At 40.2% G+C, this 19,597-nt stretch overlaps 1 protein-coding gene across 1 annotated transcript; it reads left to right on the top strand.

The window, feature by feature from the left end:
• Positions 1 to 1,428: 1,428 nt before the first annotated feature.
• CCNC (cyclin C) lies at positions 1,429 to 17,920 on the top strand (the record flags this gene model as incomplete). Its single annotated transcript, XM_081997703.1, has 12 exons — positions 1,429 to 1,460; positions 2,238 to 2,344; positions 6,072 to 6,156; positions 6,400 to 6,469; positions 7,918 to 7,969; positions 10,828 to 10,883; positions 12,151 to 12,186; positions 13,924 to 14,015; positions 14,745 to 14,812; positions 15,076 to 15,155; positions 17,108 to 17,226; positions 17,866 to 17,920. 12 exons carry the CDS (start codon positions 1,429 to 1,431, stop codon positions 17,918 to 17,920), a joined length of 852 nt encoding a protein of 283 aa, XP_081853829.1.
• Positions 17,921 to 19,597: the final 1,677 nt, after the last annotated feature.

The raw sequence follows: 19,597 nt of genomic DNA, 5'->3' as shown, positions 1-19,597 counted from the left end.
GCCATCAGGCACTGCTACATGCCTCCAAACAGCATTAATGAGCCCCCTCCCCAAATGTGGAGCAGGCTTTTCGCTGGTGTGTAATAGGAGTGTGGATACATGGCCTGTAACACTGTTAGTCCTGGCAGCCTTTCTCAGGGTCCTCGTTGGTGGCCGCGCGCTCTCAGCCCTTCCAAATGCCAGGTGGGCTTGCTCACCTGGGAGGCGACGGCTAGTATTCAGCTAGACTCCTTCAGACTTTCAAAATACGTCCTTTTTTACTGATCTCGCTGCAAAACTCAGGCGTACTTCCCTTAGCGATGGTGCTGCTTGAAGAAACGCGGGCACCATCCCTCCCTCCCTCCATGCTCCCCCCGATGGGAGTGCCGCATCCCCACGGCAGTGCAGGTACGGGGACCCACGGCTCCCGCCTTGATGCACCCTTCCCAGCAGTGCACGGATTAGTGCATCTCAGATCCCACTCAGAAGTCGAGAGCTGTGAGCGTTTCGTATGCCACCACAGGGAAGAGCATGAAGAGAAAGCCGCAAAGGATTTAGGCCCAGGTTCTTCCTGTTAAAACTTTAAAAAAATTCCCTCCAGAGGCTCTCTCCAGCATACCAGGTGGGAGCAAGCTGAGCCCTAAAACCTTGGGAATGGGTAAGGTAAAGGGAAATTTAGGCGAGGTGGAGACAGCGCAAGACACGTAAGTGGTCTTACTGAGACCACTAGCCTGTGGTCCCTGCTGGGACCTTACAGGGAGCGGACCGAATTTAGACAGCAGTGGTTTTACACTGAAAGAGAGCAAGTTTAGACTGGACATAAGAAAGAATTGTTTAAGGTGAGGATGGTGAGACACTGGCACAGGCTCCCCAGAGAGGCTCTGGGTGCCCCATCCCCAGAAGCGTTCAAGGCCAAGCTGGACGGGGCTCTCAGCATCCCGGTCTAGTGGAAGCTGTCCCTGCCCAGGGCGGGGGGGTTGGACCCAGCCCAAACCGCTCCGTGTCTCTACGAAGTCGGCCCCACGCAGGAAAGCTTTCCAAAGGCGGCGGAATCTCAAAGGGCTCCTGCCACCCGCGGCGGCAGCGTGCTTGCTGGGTGTGCACGGTGCCTCCGCGCCTCACCGCCACGGCGGATGGCTGCGCTCCGGGAGCCCGGCAGGCCGTGTCCGGGCTGTCAGGACGCGGCAGCAGCCGTGCCACCCCACCGGGCCGTGGACGGCCGCCGGGGCCAGCCGGGGCCTGCCGGGGGCGGCCGGAACTCGCGCGCAGGGGAACCGTTCCCAGTGCCGCGTGTTGCCGGCCGGCGGCGGCGGCGGCTGGCGCGGGGCGGTGGCGGCGGCGGCGGCCGCCTCCTTCCTGCTGCCGGCGCGGGGGCGGAGGCGCTGGCGCGGCGGGGCCGGGGCATCGCGGGCCCGGGCGCCTCCTCCCCTCTCCTCTCCTCAACTCCCCATGGCCGGGAACTTCTGGCAGAGCTCGCACTAGTGGGTACCGTGGCCGCGGCGTGGGCGGCGGGGGGGCCGCGGGCCGCCGCGGCGCTTTGTCCATTCATTGCCGGGGCGGCGAGGCCGGGCCGGGGCGGCGGGGCACGGCTCTGTCGGGAGGCCTGGCGGGGGCGAGGGGAGCGCCGCGGCCCTGGGCCGCGTCTCCCAGCGGCGGCGGGCGGCGGGGCCTGGCTCCCCGCAGAGCCCCGAGGGGAGCCGGGCTGGAGTGCGTGAGCAGCCGGAGCCGCTCTGGCCGCCGCCGCCGTGCCAGCCGGCCGGCCGGCCTGCCTGGCTTCGCCGTGGCTTTCAAGGTGTTTGGGCTCTCCGGGAGAGGCGTCGCGTCCCGGTGTCCGTGCCCGCGCTGCCTTGTCTCCAGCGATCGAGCGCGGCCGGTTGCAGTCCCGGGGGGATCGGTGTATCCCCAGCGGCAGGGCAGCCGAGGCCCGGCGGCGTTAAAATCCCTTGTGCGGAGCGCGTCGAGGTGCCCGTGGTGTTCTAAATATAACGTAAACTTTGCGAGTCACCGACAGTGCGTAAGAGCTATGCAGCCGGTTTAGTGTACTGTAGGTAAAGGCTAATCTAAGTCCCTGCTAGTTAGTGTGTTTTTCTAGATGTCTAACTTTGACAACCCGAGTGAACATTTACTTGAGAAGAGGGCATGCAGTTTGGTTAAAGGTCACCAGACCTCTAGCCCCGGCCTGCAATCTGTAGCCTGTACAGGGGTCGCTCGATATTATGTTGACAAAGAGTTGCTGAAATAATTTTCCCTTCCTGTAGTTTACAATGGATTTTGGATAAACAGGATCTATTGAAGGAACGCCAGAAAGACTTGAAGTTTCTGACTGAAGAAGAATATTGGAAACTACAGATATTTTTTACTAATGGTAAAACTGTTTTATTTTTGCCATAAAATCTGTACAGTATCTGCCATGTCTAAATACAAGTTCGAATTGCTTAGAGAATGTAGTGTTCTCGTGATCTTACATATGCTTTCACAATCTATTTTAAAAAAGAACTGGAATATCAATAACATTGGCATTTGTTAGTTGTATTAACGCAAGTTTAGGAGAACTTGCAGGCAAATTATCTGCATATATAACGTTTTAAGCTGTGATGGTACAAAACATAGTACATTTTCTTATTTTCAAGAAGCTCTTGCCAAAAACATAAAAGGAGGAGAAGCAGGCAAAAACTGCTAAGCTAATTAAACTGCATGTTAAAGGCTCAGCGTCAAGCATTAATACTCAAACTGGGCTTTTGGTGGGCTCTGTGGCTGTGGTAAGTATTTTAGCTGACCTCTGCTGTCTGTTAAACAGCAAAGCTTGGAAACTTGTTACTTGTGTTCAGCTAAGTTCTTTGAATCCTGCATCACAGCCTGTGTCTTGCCTTGTGACTGATTCCTCAGCACCGGCTGGTTCTCAAATTGTCTACAAGTTTCTGAGAGCTGTTGGCAGACAGCCTGTTTTCCCAAAGAGTTTGAGGCTTGATCTAAGACTTACTTGATCCTGAAAGCATTTAACTATATGAATGGCCGCGCTGGAGCATATCAGATTACGCAGGCACTTAAACTCTTTTCTCTGCAATTGTTCAGCGTTTAAAAAAAATTTCCCTAAGCAAAGGATATTGCTAAGTAGTCATTTGTTTGCAGACAGCTCTTTAAATATTTTTCACAGCAGTCCTTTAAAGTACAGAACGCTTCTTTTTTCAGCTCTCTGGCCAAACTTGAGACAGAGAAGTTAAGTGACTTTCCCAAGGCCACTGGAAGATCTTATGTCAGTGCTGGAATGATATCTGTGGAAGATACTTATCCCAGCTTCTCTCATAGCTTGGTTATTTTTATAATAGATGCGTATGCTGCAAATCTGATTGCTGTGGATACATCTGTGTTGTCGCTGATACAGCACCAGGAAACCAAGCTAGCAATGATTTACCTATTCAATCAATTCCTGAAATTCCTTGAGGTTAAAACACAGTGTCATAGCTTCATAATGCAAAAAGAAAAAACGGGGTACTGATATTTCTGAAGCTGTATTTCTGTGCTAATTTTCACTAGTATTAATTTGAATTATGAAATACGCTTTTAAAAAATGTTTCACAGCAGTGTTTTTCTTGAGTAAACAAAGATTTACAAAGTAGACAAGGCAGTTTCAGTTTGTGATTCTCAGGCTCCTTTTCCTTGGCACGCCTTGCCTGCCCTGAAGGTACAGTGTGTGACCTGCGACAGCTGGAGAACAGCTCTGCCAGCATCTCCCTTGTGCACGTACGAACACAGCCGACCCTGGAGGAGAGAGTGGTGCTGGGCTTTCACCCCTGCTGTGGCAGAGAGAGGCACCTTCATGAGGAGGACAGTCAGGGGCTGCTCTGTACTGGTGGGAGCTCAGGCAGAGCTTGCAGCATTCAAGCCCTTGATATGTGTTGTATCATCTCCGGCCTCTGAATAGGGACCCTGCTTTGGGTTTATAGACCCTCCCTCTCCCGTCTCCCACCTCCTGCATTACCTGGGTAGGGGCACGAGTCTTGGCCACTGCTTGTCACGTTCAGCATGTGTCTGCCCAGGAAGATGGTTGTTCCCAAAAGCAGCCAAAAAATTGCCTGGAGAGAGGCAGTTCCCTGCTGCCTCCGTGTTGGAAAGCAAGTGCAATAGATCACCAATGGATTGTATGGCCACGCACAACTACTCAGAATGTTAATGCTGTAGAGAAGGAAATCTATCATCTTCTAAAATAGTTCGAAAAAGGAAACTGATGCTGATTTCTTTCTTTGGATTACCGAGTCTTAATAGAGTTTTTGGTTGAAAACCTCATTAATTGATTTCTCTTTCTGATTTAGAGCAGAAGCTGTAATGTTTGTGTTACAGGCTTCAAGATACTCAGATTTAAAACAATTTTTATTGAAAAAAAACCACTGAAACCACTTATTTTGTAAATGTAAGGGAATAAATAATCCAATAGTTTATTTTAAAATATTAAAAAAATTAATTACAAGTATTGGACTTTTCCCAGCGTATACAAGCTTCCATTTCATTAAGTCTCTCTAGGCTCTTGTCCATTTTTTTCTCTAAATCAGACTTGATTTTTCTCTGACAGCAGATGGCCTAACCGTTCCTGAAAATCCCATGGGAGTGAGAAACATATTTGGAGAATTCTGTTTAGCTTAATACTTGAATTTTTCTGATGCCTTAGTAGTAGGACAAATGGTCCTACAAGTAACCCCATGGTCAAATCAAAGGGAAAAATCCTTTCAGACCTCCCAAGATATGCTGATAAATACTTTAATATTTGTACAGACATTGCATAGCAGGCTTAACTTCCTTTCTGGCAGTGTTGCTTGTCCTACTGTCACTGGCAAGCTAGTCTCAATTTGGCATTCTTCTCTTTAGGAAAAGAGTGATATGACACGGACAGGGACTTAATGTTGCTTTGGGTAATCATAGTGGGTGACAAATTAGTTACCTTTTCCTGTTTTAAAAAAAAAAAAGTTGCCAATCATCAGTGCTGTTCAGGGTGGTTTTGTCCTTTTCTCCTACGTTCAACCCTTTTCTAGACAACAATACCCTTGATACTTGCGTATTTTAAAATGCTGTGATGTTCCTTAGAAGTGAGGGTAGGGTGTACCCTGACTATTCCCAAGGGGTACGGCATAAGAGCAGAGGGAAAAAAATCTGGATTTGTGTGCTTAAGTAGAGACTAAGAATTTAGCAATTACTAATAACAGAATTGTTTGCTTTTCTCATCAGTGGTTGCTATCTTGATCTTGCTGTACATATTCTAAATATAAACTTAAGTGTATTTTAAATTATTGTTGTGGACATTTCTGGTGAGGGAGGAGAAAAAGAAGAGGGAGTCTTGACACAGCTGAGTCTTGCTCAGAATAACGGACGCAAAGAAGTATGGGAAAAATAACAAGTAACAACCTTATGTTTCACTGTACCATTCACTGTATCCAATCCCCGCTTTTAATCCCAGCTTGATGCATCTAATTTGCTTGGCACCTTTCCTTTGCCTGGGAGGCCAAACAAGAGCTACCTGCACAGATGACACCAGGGTTGTTTCTTGGCCAACTGGCAGAGGACCATTGCGATGGAGCAGCTGACTGCGTCCTCTGGTCTCCCACCCCCTCTCCCTAGACTAAATATGTTACTTTTTTAACACCTGCTGCCTCTGCCAAATTTAATGACCATGTTTGTATTGGCAGCTTTAGTTGTTTGAAAAAAAACATCCATTTTGCATGGCACTGAAAAGCCATAGACTTGTATTTTACGTGTTTGAGTTTGCTTTGCTCTAAAATGGAATACCCAAGCTTTACCCTTCTGAGATTTGTGTTGTCATCTTCTTAAAGGTCATAATCACTTTGTACACAATGAAGTCAAGTTACCTTTCCCTTTTTGAAGGTGTCCACAAGCTTCAGGATGCAGTGCTGCTTCTTCACCTGCAGGTCTGTAGGTTTACAGCAACATGTTGTCTCACCAGAACAACGTATCTGAACTGAGGGAGAAGACTGTGCTGCTGCTCCTTAGAATCCCCAGCACTAGTCGTGTTTTGAGATCCTTTGCTATTTGGTGTCAAACTGTTGTAAAAACTCAACTCAAGCTTTTGTTCATTTTTTTTTAAGTTATCCAGGCTTTAGGTGAACATCTTAAATTAAGACAACAAGTTATTGCCACTGCTACAGTCTACTTCAAGAGATTCTATGCCAGGTAGGACTGTTTACTATGATGGTACAAGAATGAAACATTTGCTAGGCACATTTTGGTAGCCCTTTAAAAATGCAGCTCTGTATTAAAAACAGTGCCACTTTTATTTTCTGGATGGTGTAAAGCTTTTATGCTAATAAAGTTAACTTAAGCTTTGCTTTTTCAAAAGGAGGTGTGGTGCTCTTAATAGATTAATCGTTCTACGTGTATGAAACAACATATTATAATTTTGTTATAACATTTCAGATATTCCCTAAAAAGTATAGATCCAGTATTAATGGCTCCTACGTGTGTGTTTTTGGCATCCAAAGTAGAGGTATGAAGTATTACAATTTTTTAATGTAAAATTATGTGATGTATGAGAGAGAAAACGTTTAGGACTTTTAAATTTTTTTGTCGTTCTTCATGCTTTGGGGGTTGAAACCTTCTCTTTTTTTGTGTAGATTTCTATAGCATTTAAGAAAAGGAGATGGAGAAGGTCTTTAGACATGTTATTTAGTGTTTGATCTTTCACAGTTTTGTCCGAATTACTAACCCTGAAGGGCCTCTGAAAATTCGGAAGAGTCTTTTAAATGGCCGTTTCACTGTGATACAGTGTTTACATATTTACATACACTATATCTTAATTTGTGCAGTGTCTCCTTTCTGGTGTGTTCTTCCTTATTTATGTTTACTCAAACTTTAAAACATAATTTGAAATATTTTCCTAATTATCCTTTTCCCTTTCATATAGTGAGGGATCCTCAGAGTTTACCACACTTTCATTACTTGACTTAAAAGTATGTTGTAGCTCATATGCTGTCTTCGAGACATTATCATAAGGAGAGTTAGCATCAGCTGGGTGCTGCTCTTAGTCCTCTGTAATGCAAGAAGTTTTTCAGCTGTTTGAGAAATGTCTGCGTAATGGAAAAAACCCAAATTGGCCAATTTGTGATATGTTGGCACTAATGAATTTTACAGGAGGAACTCCAATACCTAGTGGGTGGTAGAAGCAGTCCTACTAAACCAGTGCCCACATGTGACACTGTTGTCTGTACAAATACTGCAATACCTTTCAGTGTTTGGAAGAGATGAAGGAAAGGAGAAAGATGCAGAATATTGGCGAGAGTATTTTTTTATCAGCCTGTTAATTAAGTCTTTAAGAAAGTACAGACATTGACTGTATATATACAGATATACCTTATATTTTAGAACAAATACTAGAATTCTGTGCAGCCTTCCTTACGCTAAAGCTTCTGCAACTTTAGAGGGAAGCTATAGCAGTAATGATTCACCTATGCACTTCTCTAAAAGAACATTGTAAACAGAAAATTTTCAGCTCGCTGATTATGTCAGCAGAGGAGCTAAAGCTTCATGGGAACATAAAAAAAAGAAAGGTAGTTATGACAGGTTTCTAAAGGCAGTTTTCTCTCCAAGTCGGTTAAGGAAAAACAACATACCTTTTTGAAGCCCTCTTGTCTATTTTATATGTAGATTGTTAGCCAACTGAGCTTTTGTGGCTTTAGTACCTTTCATAAATGTTTGCTATTTCTCACAACTCAAACAACACAGTAACTAATCAGTGAAAAAACTCTTTACCTAAGAGTTTACCCTGTTCACCTTAAGAGGAAAAACAAAAAAAAGGAAAGAAAAAGGGGTGGGGGGAAAAAAGAAATACTGCATAAAGAAGCCCAGTTTAGTAAGAAGCCATTATTTTAATTTGATAACAGTGTGAGTATATGGTATTTCAGGTGGTTCACCTCATTTACCATTCTTTTTCTTCAGGAATTTGGTGTTGTTTCAAATACAAGGTTGATTTCTGCTGCTACTTCTGTATGTAAGTATCGGTGATTTTCATTATACTGTATACATTATAGTCATAATACTGTATTATCTCTCTAGGGAGAGCAGACATTTTCTTTGTGTGGGGTTTTTTTTTTGTGTGCTTGTTTTTAAAAGGTAGCTTTTTATCAAGTCATGGGGGTGCTTGCGTGTTGACTGCTAGGAGCCAGTTAAAGCCATTTAGAATAAAACGGAAGGGTTCTTTCTGTATTAGTTTTGGCTAATGCTCGTTGAAACTTATGCCAAACATAAATAAAAATGAAGTAATAAAGTTAAACTGTTGAGGTTCATAAACAGTCTTGAGTAGTAAATGGAATTCTGAACTACTCAAAGATAGAATTGGAAACTTAGGGCTTTATTTGTATGTTTTATAAAAAGTATGGTTTCATGGAAGTACCTTTTTTCAGAATTTTTGGTAGGCTGTATACCTTCTAATTTTTTTTTACTCCTTTTTTTCACCCCGCATCATAAAATTAGTCTTTGCACATGATATAGGTTATAAAATGTATTTTTAGAAATAAATATGTTATAACATAGGTTCACAAATAAATGCAATAAAATCATGCTGTAGTTACTTAATTCTTTATCTTTCCCACTTGCCTTATATATCGCAGTTCCTGTAACTTGCATCTCCTCCATCAAGGTCTTAAAGTTATGGCTTCCTTAACTGGATGCTATAATTTGACCCAGAAGGTCCAGCTGCTCTCAATAGGCAGTTCGTGGCTGTGCTCTTCAAAATGTAGGTCAGCGCTTTCAAAATCCCTTTTAGCCATTGAGGGGACAGGTGACTGGCTGCATCTGTAGCCTCCACATGCAGTAAGTATATCAGTCCATGGGGCTGGCTCTATGACAGTTCCACCACCAGAAGCTGAAATGCGTCTTCAGTGCCAGCGTGACCAAGACCAGTACTGGACTTAGCAATAAGAGTTGCTGTTTTTACATCAGTAGCATGTCAAAGCACAGATCTGTGTGGGAGTTTTAATGCATCAGTGAGAAAGTTAAAAGGATTTTGGTAAATATGCAGTAACTGATTTTACTTGGACTTCTAGTCCTGAACTGTGCTGCTTCTGAAAATCCCAAGCCTCAGAATCCTGCAGAAGTTTTCCCCCACAGTTCTTCCTTCAAACCTAGAAGCCCTGCCTGCCCTGATAAGTACTTTGCATTGCATGGAAGTGGGGACAAAAAGCAACAGGCTTTCTCCTAGCTTTTATGTCTTTTATTCTACCTGGTCTTCCTTTACCAGAGTTGCTTCAGTAGCACACAGCAATTTAGGTGAAAGAGAGAGGCGAGACAAGTGAAAGAAAGCTAACAAAAGGGGTGACTAGCATAATAGTAGTTGGTTGAAAAGGTTTGTTTGCTTTTAGTTAGGTAGAAGTATGAAGTTAGTAACACATACTTCCTTTGTAAGGAAGATAATCTCAGGTTGGTTTCTGGCAACCTTTTCAAATGCTTTTCACTCTGTTTCCACAGCTCACTAAAAGGACCCCTCTGTATGGTTGTTTCTGCAGCTTGCTTTGTGGTGAAAGATGTTTTGTTTCCCCATCTTCCCCCTGAAAGTGGTTTATTTTTTTTACTATGTATCTCTTCAGTTTGCATGCTTCTTGAGAAACCTGCTTTATTACTTTGTCTCTTTCTTGAAATAATTGAGATTTGCAACCAGTAGCTTAGTCTTATTGTCCTACAGCAAATTTTCTATCGAAGTCTGCCATAGGTCTAAATGTTGAAGTCTTTAGCCCAGGGGACTGATGCTGTCTTTTCATCAAAGTGAATGACATAATGATTTTCCGGAAGTAGTATCAATTCATAATATACTATGTGTCATTAATATAAGGAATATTGTCCACTTCCAGGATGTTAAATGTTACCTGTTTTCCTTGGAGGACAGGGACTTAAAATAGATTTTTAAACGCTTCACTTGAACAAATCTCAAATCCACATCCTCAAGTTGCTTAGTTTTTCTTTGCTCAGCATTCTAATATAAGATCACTCTATTTTTGCAACTTAACATAATTCTTAGCAGTGCACTCTTTGTACCTGTTCTCCTTGTAAAATGCATAAGGATAATTAGATAACTAAATCAGGGATCATCATAACTAGAAAACTGAGGATATATTTGAACATTCTTTTGGAGGCATGTGTCTTGAATCATATCATATGCCTAAGCAGATGCTTAGGTGTCTCTCTAAAGGAGAGAAACACCCTTGAAATATCTGATAATCCAGTGCCTAGGACATTTATCTGCCCTGATAATCATGGAAGTGGGGTGAATTGACTTCTTGCTTTGAATTTGAGCCTGTTTTTTGCATATCCAAAATCTTTACATCGGGACATACAAGATTTCTTGGCTGAGCTCCCTCACCCTGCCCTCAGTCTTGCTCTTCTAAGACTTCATTATGTGGTTTAAAATCTTGCATGTTGAAGGATCAAGCCTATGTAAAAAATCCCACCTGAAAATTCCATTTGGATTTAGTGTTGGACCTGAGATCCTGAAGAGATCACCAGATTTGGAGTGACATCAGTAGGTAGATAGCTCTGTGAATGATAACTTGTGGAAAGTTAGTTGCCCATAAACTAGTTGGTGGTTAACCAGAAGATTTAATAGTGCCCAAAGCAGCAGACAAGTGTATCTGTGCAAATCTGGGTTTCAGGTGAAAGCAAAAAAAATCCTCTTTTGCTTTCAGGATCTTAAATCTTAACTTAACTTTTCTCTTTCAAATACAAACCTTTTGTACTGCAAGCAGTTGTGCTGCCAAATGGATGTGAAGGGATATATACCGATGAATTAACAGAAAGGAAAAGAAGGAAAAGTATTAATTGCATCATTTTTAACATACTGATTTCTCTTTACTGTAGTGAAAACTAGGTTTTCGTATGCCTTTCCAAAGGAGTTTCCTTATAGGATGAACCATGTAAGTATGCTATTCGAAATACAACTTGATCAAATAAGTTAAAAGACTTAAATTTGTCAGCAGAAAATCCTGTCTTTTAAATTCTAAGAAAGAAATGTTTTCATACTCATATGTCAGGTGAGTACAACTATCCAAACATAATTAGTTTTGGATAGATTATTGGGAAAGTTATTTTAAAAGTAATAAATCTTATATAACCTCCTTCCCTTAAATTATTGACAGGACTGCTGTGAAGAGAAGTGACATGACTGGGTGACTGAAATAGTAATTTTTATGTAGTGTGTTGATAAAAGAGATTTATCATTTTTGAATGTTCTTGTTTACAGATATATTGCTCCAGGGAAGGTAAATAGCCCTTGCACCTGGGATGCTTCCAAGCTTGCACACAGGAGCAGTTGGCTTACAGAAAGCAGTTTTATTTTTGTCTGTGAAATGTAATGGCTTTTGAAAAATAATTTTTATATGTTATTTAAAATTTAGATTTACCAGTGGTTTTCAAGGCATTCTCAGTCACAATGCTGGGAAGTTTTGTAGTTTTTCTTGAAACTAGTTTTGATCTGTGCTGTCGTATTTTGGAAGTTAAACAGATCTAATTATTTTTAGAATGATGGTGACAAATACTACTTTTTTATTGGTTTTCTTTTCACCCAATCTAGAAAGGCAAATGATAAATAAATGACAAATAAAACTGCACTGCTATTTTACAGATAAAGGCAAATGGAAATATATTTAGGAGTACTGCTTTCCTATAGCCAAAGCAGTCCAATCTTTTGCTTGATATCACTAATACATCACTATCTCCATGGAAAATGAGAGCTGATTTAATTGCTAAAATTGGACAGAATATTTCATATGAAATTAAATCTGAAAACAATTTAAAATGTGATTTGGCATGTTGATGGCCTGATGAAGAGGCTCTAATTCTACAAAAGGACTTCTCTATTGCTGTTAAGTGTTTATACACTGTGAACATTTTGCTGCTGCTGGGTGTTGAAACAAATCAGACAAGTACTGCCAATGAAGTAGTCTTACACCTTAAACTTGATCCAGAATGTTTAAATGCATTGTTATTGTGACTGGTGGTAAGGCAATGGCTAATAATAGTTTGATTTTGTTTGGTTTTGTAGTTTCAGGTGGAATGCATTTAGGACTGTTGAAAAATGTGTTGAGATTTCTTGTGCGTTTGTGATGTTAAACTAGATGCCAGTTAATTCTTTCTGGTGTCTGAAACATGCTGCTGTTTAACTGTGATTTTACTTCCTTGCAGATACTAGAATGTGAATTCTATCTCTTAGAATTAATGGTAGGTGGGTTTTTTTTTCGTGATTCATTTTTTCCCCTGTTGCGTCAGTTTACATTTTACTGATGAATATTTTGAATTTTGTGCTATGAAATATGCATTATGCTGTATTTTTTTTCCCCACTCCAATTTTAGAATGATGTCCATGCAGGGCTAACATGCAGCAGAATGGCATAATTACTGTGCTGTCATATAAGCTGAGTGAGGGCATTCTCACATTGCGTTGAAGCTGGACTTCTCAAGAGAAAGAGGGCAGATTGTGGGAGCAGTGGGGATGGGAGGAGTGTGTGTCGCTCTGCATCCTAGTGGTTAGAGCACTGTTGGGAAGAGTAAAGCGTAAGTTCTGTTTCCAGAACTCTTCTGTTTTTAAAAGAAAGGTAATTGTATATAAGTCCTGATGCAGAGACTAAGATGTCAGTGTCCTTATTTCTCCAGATAAATGGCCAGTCAAGAGCATAAAGAGTTTTATTTTTTCTATGCATCCTTCTTCTTGCCTGGAAGAATCTGGAGCTATATATTTACGTTCCAGCTTCAGCGGAAGGTGTAGTATCCCACTCAGGCTACTCTGTAACCTGGTAATTAGAGGAATCTTCTAGGAAGTGAGATGTGGGTTTGAATCCTTTGAGGAAGAAACTGAATTCAGGGCCTCCCCTTTTCTGAGATGGTGCTATAACATTTAGGCTGTTGGATGAAAGGAGTGCAATGTGACATTTGCTTCCAGGCACTTTCAAAGAAAGGAGCTGTACCTGCTTTTTGTAAGAGTTACTATCCCATTGCTGTGTTTTCTAAGGCAGCGGAAAGGTTGCAGCCCAGGCTTCTTTGGGGGCTTGGGTAAAGTGGTGCCTAATTTCTGCGTATTGCTTGGACTTGGATGGGTTAGGCACCAAGCTCGCTGTGCTGGAGTGCTTCTGCTTAAGTGTGGAGAGAGAAAGCAGGGCGGAGCTTAGTGAGTTAGACAGCAACTGAGAAAGAATATGTTTTGGGAACAGGACACAGAGGAGGTCAGATTGAAGTTTTTGTTTGTGCCTACAGTTGTTATAACCCCTTTTTAGATATCCTGTTTAGATTTAGTCTTTGATACCTCTGCTATACATGGCAGTAACTCTTGAGTTTTGTATACAGGAGTTTTATCACAAGTAACTGCATTTACAAGAAGTTACATTTTGTGGTTAACTTATTTTTCCAGTACATTATGCAATACATAGTATGTATAATAACTGTGTCTCACTTCACTGTTCAACACATGTAATTTATTGCGTCTTTTCTCTATAGTATCCATAGTGTTGGCTGCATTCAGCGAAAGGGTTATTCCTTCTTGTTTACACCAACCTGGGCCTGAAAAGTGGGGATTTGAGAGCAGTGGATTTTTTTCTTTTCATTCTTTCCAAATCAGTGTCAATTATTTTGGCATGCTTTCCATGTATGGTATTTAGTGACAGACTGTTTTCTGGCAGTGTTTTGTATTTCCAAGTGGGAATTACGGGTTTGTAAGCAAATGAGATTTCAGTGTGCTGCAGATGTGGCTTTCTCTGTCTCTTAGGGGAAGGACATTGACAGACTGGCAACCATGCTATGTAATGGTATTCTAGAGAGAGCACTGCCCTCATTAGAGCAGGGTTAGGTGTCAGAATGCTACTTAAAAAAAATAGTAATTGACTTGTAATCCAAATGTTTTTAATATGAACTGACAACACATTCTGCATTGTAATCTAATTTTTACCCCGTTGACATTTTTCCTAGGACTGCTGTTTGATAGTATATCATCCTTATAGACCTTTGCTCCAATATGTGCAAGATATGGGCCAAGAAGACATGCTGCTACCTCTTGCATGGTAATGAAGACAATGATTAACAATAGTGCCTCCTTTCAGCAAGAAGGCAAGCAAGTGTTTAACAGTTAGGCTTCAAAGGTGATTGAAAAGCAAAAGCAAGCTTAGCCATATTTGAATACAAAGGGTGCCGTAGTTAACCTATGCGGGTATATATCCCTGACTTAGCTTATTCTGTCTTTAACGCTGTAATGATTTTATTTTGTCTAATTTTTATTTTTAGACTAGCTCTAATAACACAGGTTTTTACACTACTGAATGGTGACTGTAAGTCAAGGTAGTACCAACGTCGGCTTTGTGTTGTATCTCGACATAGGAGGTCAAAGCAGTAAATAGGGATTTTTAGCTGTGTTGGCAGAACTCTTATTCTTTAACTGTTTCTCAAATACAGAAAGACAGTAAAAATACTACTTTTATGCTTGCCCTTACTTATTTGTGAAGCAGGGATAATTATTTCATGGTATACATAAACATTCTCTGCAGAAAGACATTTACGGTACTGTAATAGTGCTTCCAAATTAACTTCTGCTGTGACTACAAGCAAAAAAAAAATGAAAGGCTTTTAGAGATTTTTACAAGGGAAGAGATCTCTTCCCTTGCTGTTTTGCCCTGCAGCCTCACTGCTTCCACCATCTGGGAAACCAACAAAATATTTATAAACTGACAGCAGTTTTTGAAGTCATATAGTCTAATGGTGAATAGGAGGATACTTACAAGTTCTTTTTTGCACAGGAGGATAGTGAATGATACATATAGAACTGATCTTTGTCTGCTGTACCCTCCTTTCATGATAGCTCTAGGTAAGTAACACAAGCAATGTCTCTTGTCATGTTTAAATGGATGTGTTCTGTGTGCTATCCCATCAACAAGCATTCCCTGGAGTGCCCTCATAAGGTGCTTCAGTTTGCGTTTCATACAGTGCTGACACTGTAGCCTTGCAACTTAAAAAAGTCTTGAAGAAAAACCAGATAATTAATCCAAAGTTTTCTCTGTTGACCTGTCTAGTGTTTATAAAAAATAGAATGTTCCTAACTGTATCAAGAGTGTCACCTGATCTTTGCAGCTTGCCTACACGTGGCCTGTGTTGTTCAGCAGAAGGATGCAAGGCAATGGTTTGCTGAGCTGTCTGTGGATATGGAAAAGGTACTCTGTTTTTACTCCCTGCCACCTGTTACGGACTGACCAGGAATGTCAGTCATGGTTATAAAACTACTGTCTTACATGTCCACAGTACTGATTTGAACTTCATTCAGTGATCATATGCGAGGTGCTGTTGAAATTAGGTAGATCTCTCAGGGAGGGAGACGATGTCAGGTCATTCGGTTATCACCCTGCTCTGGAAGCCAAGACAGAACCATTGCATAACAGCATGGTGTTGCCGTTTTTCAGATGGAAATACAAAAACACTATCCTTTGCATTTTTTGCCAGAAAAAGAATTCCCAATTCAAGATTGCCAGCACGATTTTGACTTTTAAATTCTAGTGCTTGTGATTTTCTGATTCGCTTTTCAGCATCGTGCCTACATACTGTTCTCATTTTCTCCCTATAAATGTATGTAGTATAGCAGAGTGTAAAACATTCTTGACACTTGCAGGATGTGACTGTACTGTTTTCAGTACTGTGACTTCAGTCAATGTTAAACAGGGGGATGCCAAGGTCATTCAGTTGAGTTCCTTGCTATTGCAAATTCCGTGTCAAATAATCCCTTCATAAATTTATCAGGTTCCACAGTGCAGTTGTTCTCGAGCCAGCAATGTTCTTCATCTTCACTAGTTCCTTTTACTTTTTATGTTGACTTCTTTAACCTTTGTTTAGCTCCAGCAAGCAAGCCAAACGAGTACTAATGCTCCTTATCGCACTGTTTCACTCTGCACATATTTTTCAGTCTAGCTCTTTTGAAACTGAGGGTCTGGAATTAAGTAGCATATTATGGACGAGACATACCTTTGCCCTCTGTGCCCTTGGTATTGCCCTTTATCCCACTGATGATATCCTGGCATTGTATTTGTATTCCAGGATTCATCTTCAAATTTAAGCACAGTGTGGATGCTCTGATGCATCAGGAGCTTTGTGAATTATGCTGTCATGCATGTAAAAGCAGGGAGATAATAAACTGGCAGCAGAGGAGAACCAACCTATATTTGACAGATAAGGTTTCCATAAGCTTGATACTGAACATGTGTGAATATTAACATGTCTTGGTTCTCAGGCCAGTGGTACAATCTAAGCTTGATTTCTTTTTTTTTTACACCATGGACCTCTTAGCCAACTATGACTTTTTGTTTCGAAGATATATATTGTTCTAGCACTTAATCAAAGTCCATGTATTAAACAGAAGAAAGAAGTCTAATTTAGTAATTAGAGAATGACGAAATAAATTATGAACCAAACATTATCCACCTCTATATAGAATATTGCACTAGAAATTTAATAGGAAATTAAGGTAGTTGAGGTGCATTAGATAGAAAATGTCTAAACTGGTAGAGAATGTGAAAGTTCAAGAATTTTTATTATATGTATATAAGAATAGAATAAGAAAATATAGGAATAGAATAACAGTAACAATAATAATGTAAGTATTTAGACACTCCTTGGCTTTTTATTTCTTGGAAGGAGAGAATTCAGACCAATGTTTTGTGGTTTGGGGCTTTTTTTTTTCTTACACTGTGCCTCTGATGTGTACAGAACACTGATAATCATCAGTTACTGTATTGGCAATCCATGGTCATCTAGCTGCAGTCATGCTGCCAGGTGTCCGTATTTTTCCAGTTGCATAGTTACAAGCTGTGGCAGTAGTTGCAAATAAATAAATAAAAAGTCATTTAGCTTGTGGAGGAGAAGTGGTATATACAGTTGAATGGGAGGAAAAGTATTCTGTTCAGGCTTCCATTCACAATTAAATAAAAAAACTAATTAGAGAAATGGTTGATTGCCAGACCAGATTAAATGTGAGACAGCTCTGTTTGTAATATGAAAATTGTGCTGCTTAATTTCAGTTTGGGGCATGTTTAATTAATTACACACTTAAACTGATTATGACAAAGATAAAATCACTATTGTGTCTGACCTTAGGACCTCTTTTCTTTCTAATCAGATTTTAGAAATAATCAGGGTTATTCTGAAGCTGTATGAGCAGTGGAAGAACTTTGATGAGAGGAAAGAGATGGCTACTATTCTTAGTAAAATGCCTAAGCCAAAACCACCTCCAAACAGGTACTGTGGACTGCTCTCTTAAGAATGAGTAAATGTTTAATTTGAGGTATAATGTATGTTTTTACAGCGCAGACCTTTCTATTACAAATAGCCAGTCTGATTGTTCAGGAGCTAGTGAGAAGCAGAACATCCATTGTTTTATGAAGAGTGTTAATGTGATTAGAACATGATCAATACAGCTTAGCAAATGTAAGGAACCGCAGTGTGAGGCTCTGTGGCTGGGCCAGATTCGTTGGAATCAGGCCTGCTTGATGTCGCATTTAATTACTGGGATTAAATATCACTGTTGGGAATCTGCACATGCAAATTCCTCTGCACATGCTTATGTAATGTGAACTTTGAAATGTTGACTTCAGAAGTGGATTCAGCAGGCAGCTGCATGGGGATATATTGAAATTTTTATTTGAATAAATACGCAGAAGTTATTTATGCATGCTGAGAATAACCTTTGCATTTTTTATGAACCTGAGCAGAATATCTTAACCTATTTGTGTATATGTTGAAGTATTTTCCTTCAAAAGGTTTTTAGTACTTTCAGAATACTGTATTTTTTTAATTAAAAAAAAAGACAAAAATATAATATGATGCTGCTTTTTGAAGACACCTGTTTTTGTTTGTTTGTTTGTTTCTTCCAAACAGTGAAGGAGAACAGGGTCCAAATGGTAGCCAGAACTCTAGTTATAGCCAATCTTAAGACATTCCAAAGAATTTCTTCATGGACCACTTTGACTCAAGACATCCTGGGATCCTTCCTGTGTTCATGAAATGGACAGAAGGTTTTAGTAACATCTTTGACAAAGAACTTGAAGAATAAATAGCTTGTTTGTGTCAAGCATTTTGAAAGCTTTTTTTCTAAAACTGCATCATTTTCTCTGACGCTGGAGCAAATGTACTAAGATTTTTCAGTGTAAGGAATCAAACGTTAAACCAAGCTGCAAAAGATTAACGCTATCCACTCAAAACAAATAGTTCATTATTGGTTTTGTTTGCTTTGAGAAAATTGTAACTTGCCGTTGAAGTGAACTATTTTTAAAGCGACAGTCACCTGAAGCGTAAGTGTAACTATATTAATAACTTGTGTTGTCTTCATTTTGTTTGTGACTGAAGGAAGATGGTGTACTGTACGTTAAATCTATTCATTACCTTGAGTTTTGTTGATTAAAAAAAAAGGGTTCTGTAACAACTAACACAGCAATCCTTCAGAAACAAAGCCTAGAAGACCCTGCAAAGACTATTGTTACAGTTCTTATGAAAGCTGCAGGAAAGAAATTCAGTTCCTTTTTTGGATTAGAAAAATACAGTTTTACTCAGTAGGTGTACCTGGTTGTTTTTGCCACGAAGCGTAGTAGCCCAGCTTACCAGAGAAGTGCAATATGTATAGTGATTCTGCAGTTTTCTTAAACATTTCAAGTGTTAGGAATTAAAAAAACCCAACATACTAGGTTTGTTTTTTTTTTTTTGCAAGTAAACGTACTGTATAGTACAATTGGAATATTTCACAATCAAGTACAAATCTGGATATGATTGCTATTTTTTATGGTGGATTTTTTTTTTTTGTACAAAAGATATACACTGTTAGTCTGCCTTCACTGTTAGTGTGAATTTGTGTGGTTCATTAGAGAGTTTATTTAAGAGGATCAAGCTTTCAGTGAGCTTCATACAGGCTAATTTTAATTGTGATATTAGGAAAAACTCTTTAGAATAACTGAAATGGGATTCCTTGGTTAACTATGTGCTGGAGAAAATGAGATTCCTTCAAACAGAAGGCCATATCCTGTGTTCCTTACTCAGGCAGATATCCCACTGAAATCAGGAATTGGCCTAAATTGAATTTCTTGATTTTTACATAATTTTGTTTCTAATTAAGTTCTGTACAACTTAATTTTGATTGACAATGCCAACTTGCCCAAGTGTAAAATAAAGTGCAGTAATATTGTTCTTTTTTTTTTTTTTTCCTGAAGCAACACATTTCACTGGTCTGAAATATTGGAGAGAAATTCTTGAAAAACCTTGCTCTGTGATGCGTCTTGGTTCAAAAAACTGGCCCCTTAAAAAAAACAACTGTTTTTTGCAAACATGTCTTTGTAATTGGCTGGTCATTCAGTGAAATACAACTGAAGTGTGTTTGTACGTAGCCCATTAGGCTACTAGCATTTATTTCTGTTCAGGTTATTTTCGTAAAACATTAGGTAAACAGGCCCAAACCACTTTGGTGAGATAGAAAATATATACATTTTGGTCTTTTCTACTTTTATTGCCATTTGATCCATACCTTTTATAGACATTTGATTGATGAAGTGGAATTTGGCTATTTGCCTTTGTTTCTTGAAGTCTAAAATGTGCTATTTGTAATGTGGACCTGGGGAATAGA

This window comes from Phaethon aethereus (assembly GCF_964289735.1).
Source record: "Phaethon aethereus genome assembly, chromosome: 3".
Classification (NCBI taxonomy): Eukaryota; Metazoa; Chordata; class Aves; order Phaethontiformes; family Phaethontidae; genus Phaethon; species Phaethon aethereus.
This window is presented reverse-complemented; position numbering and strand designations above follow the sequence as displayed.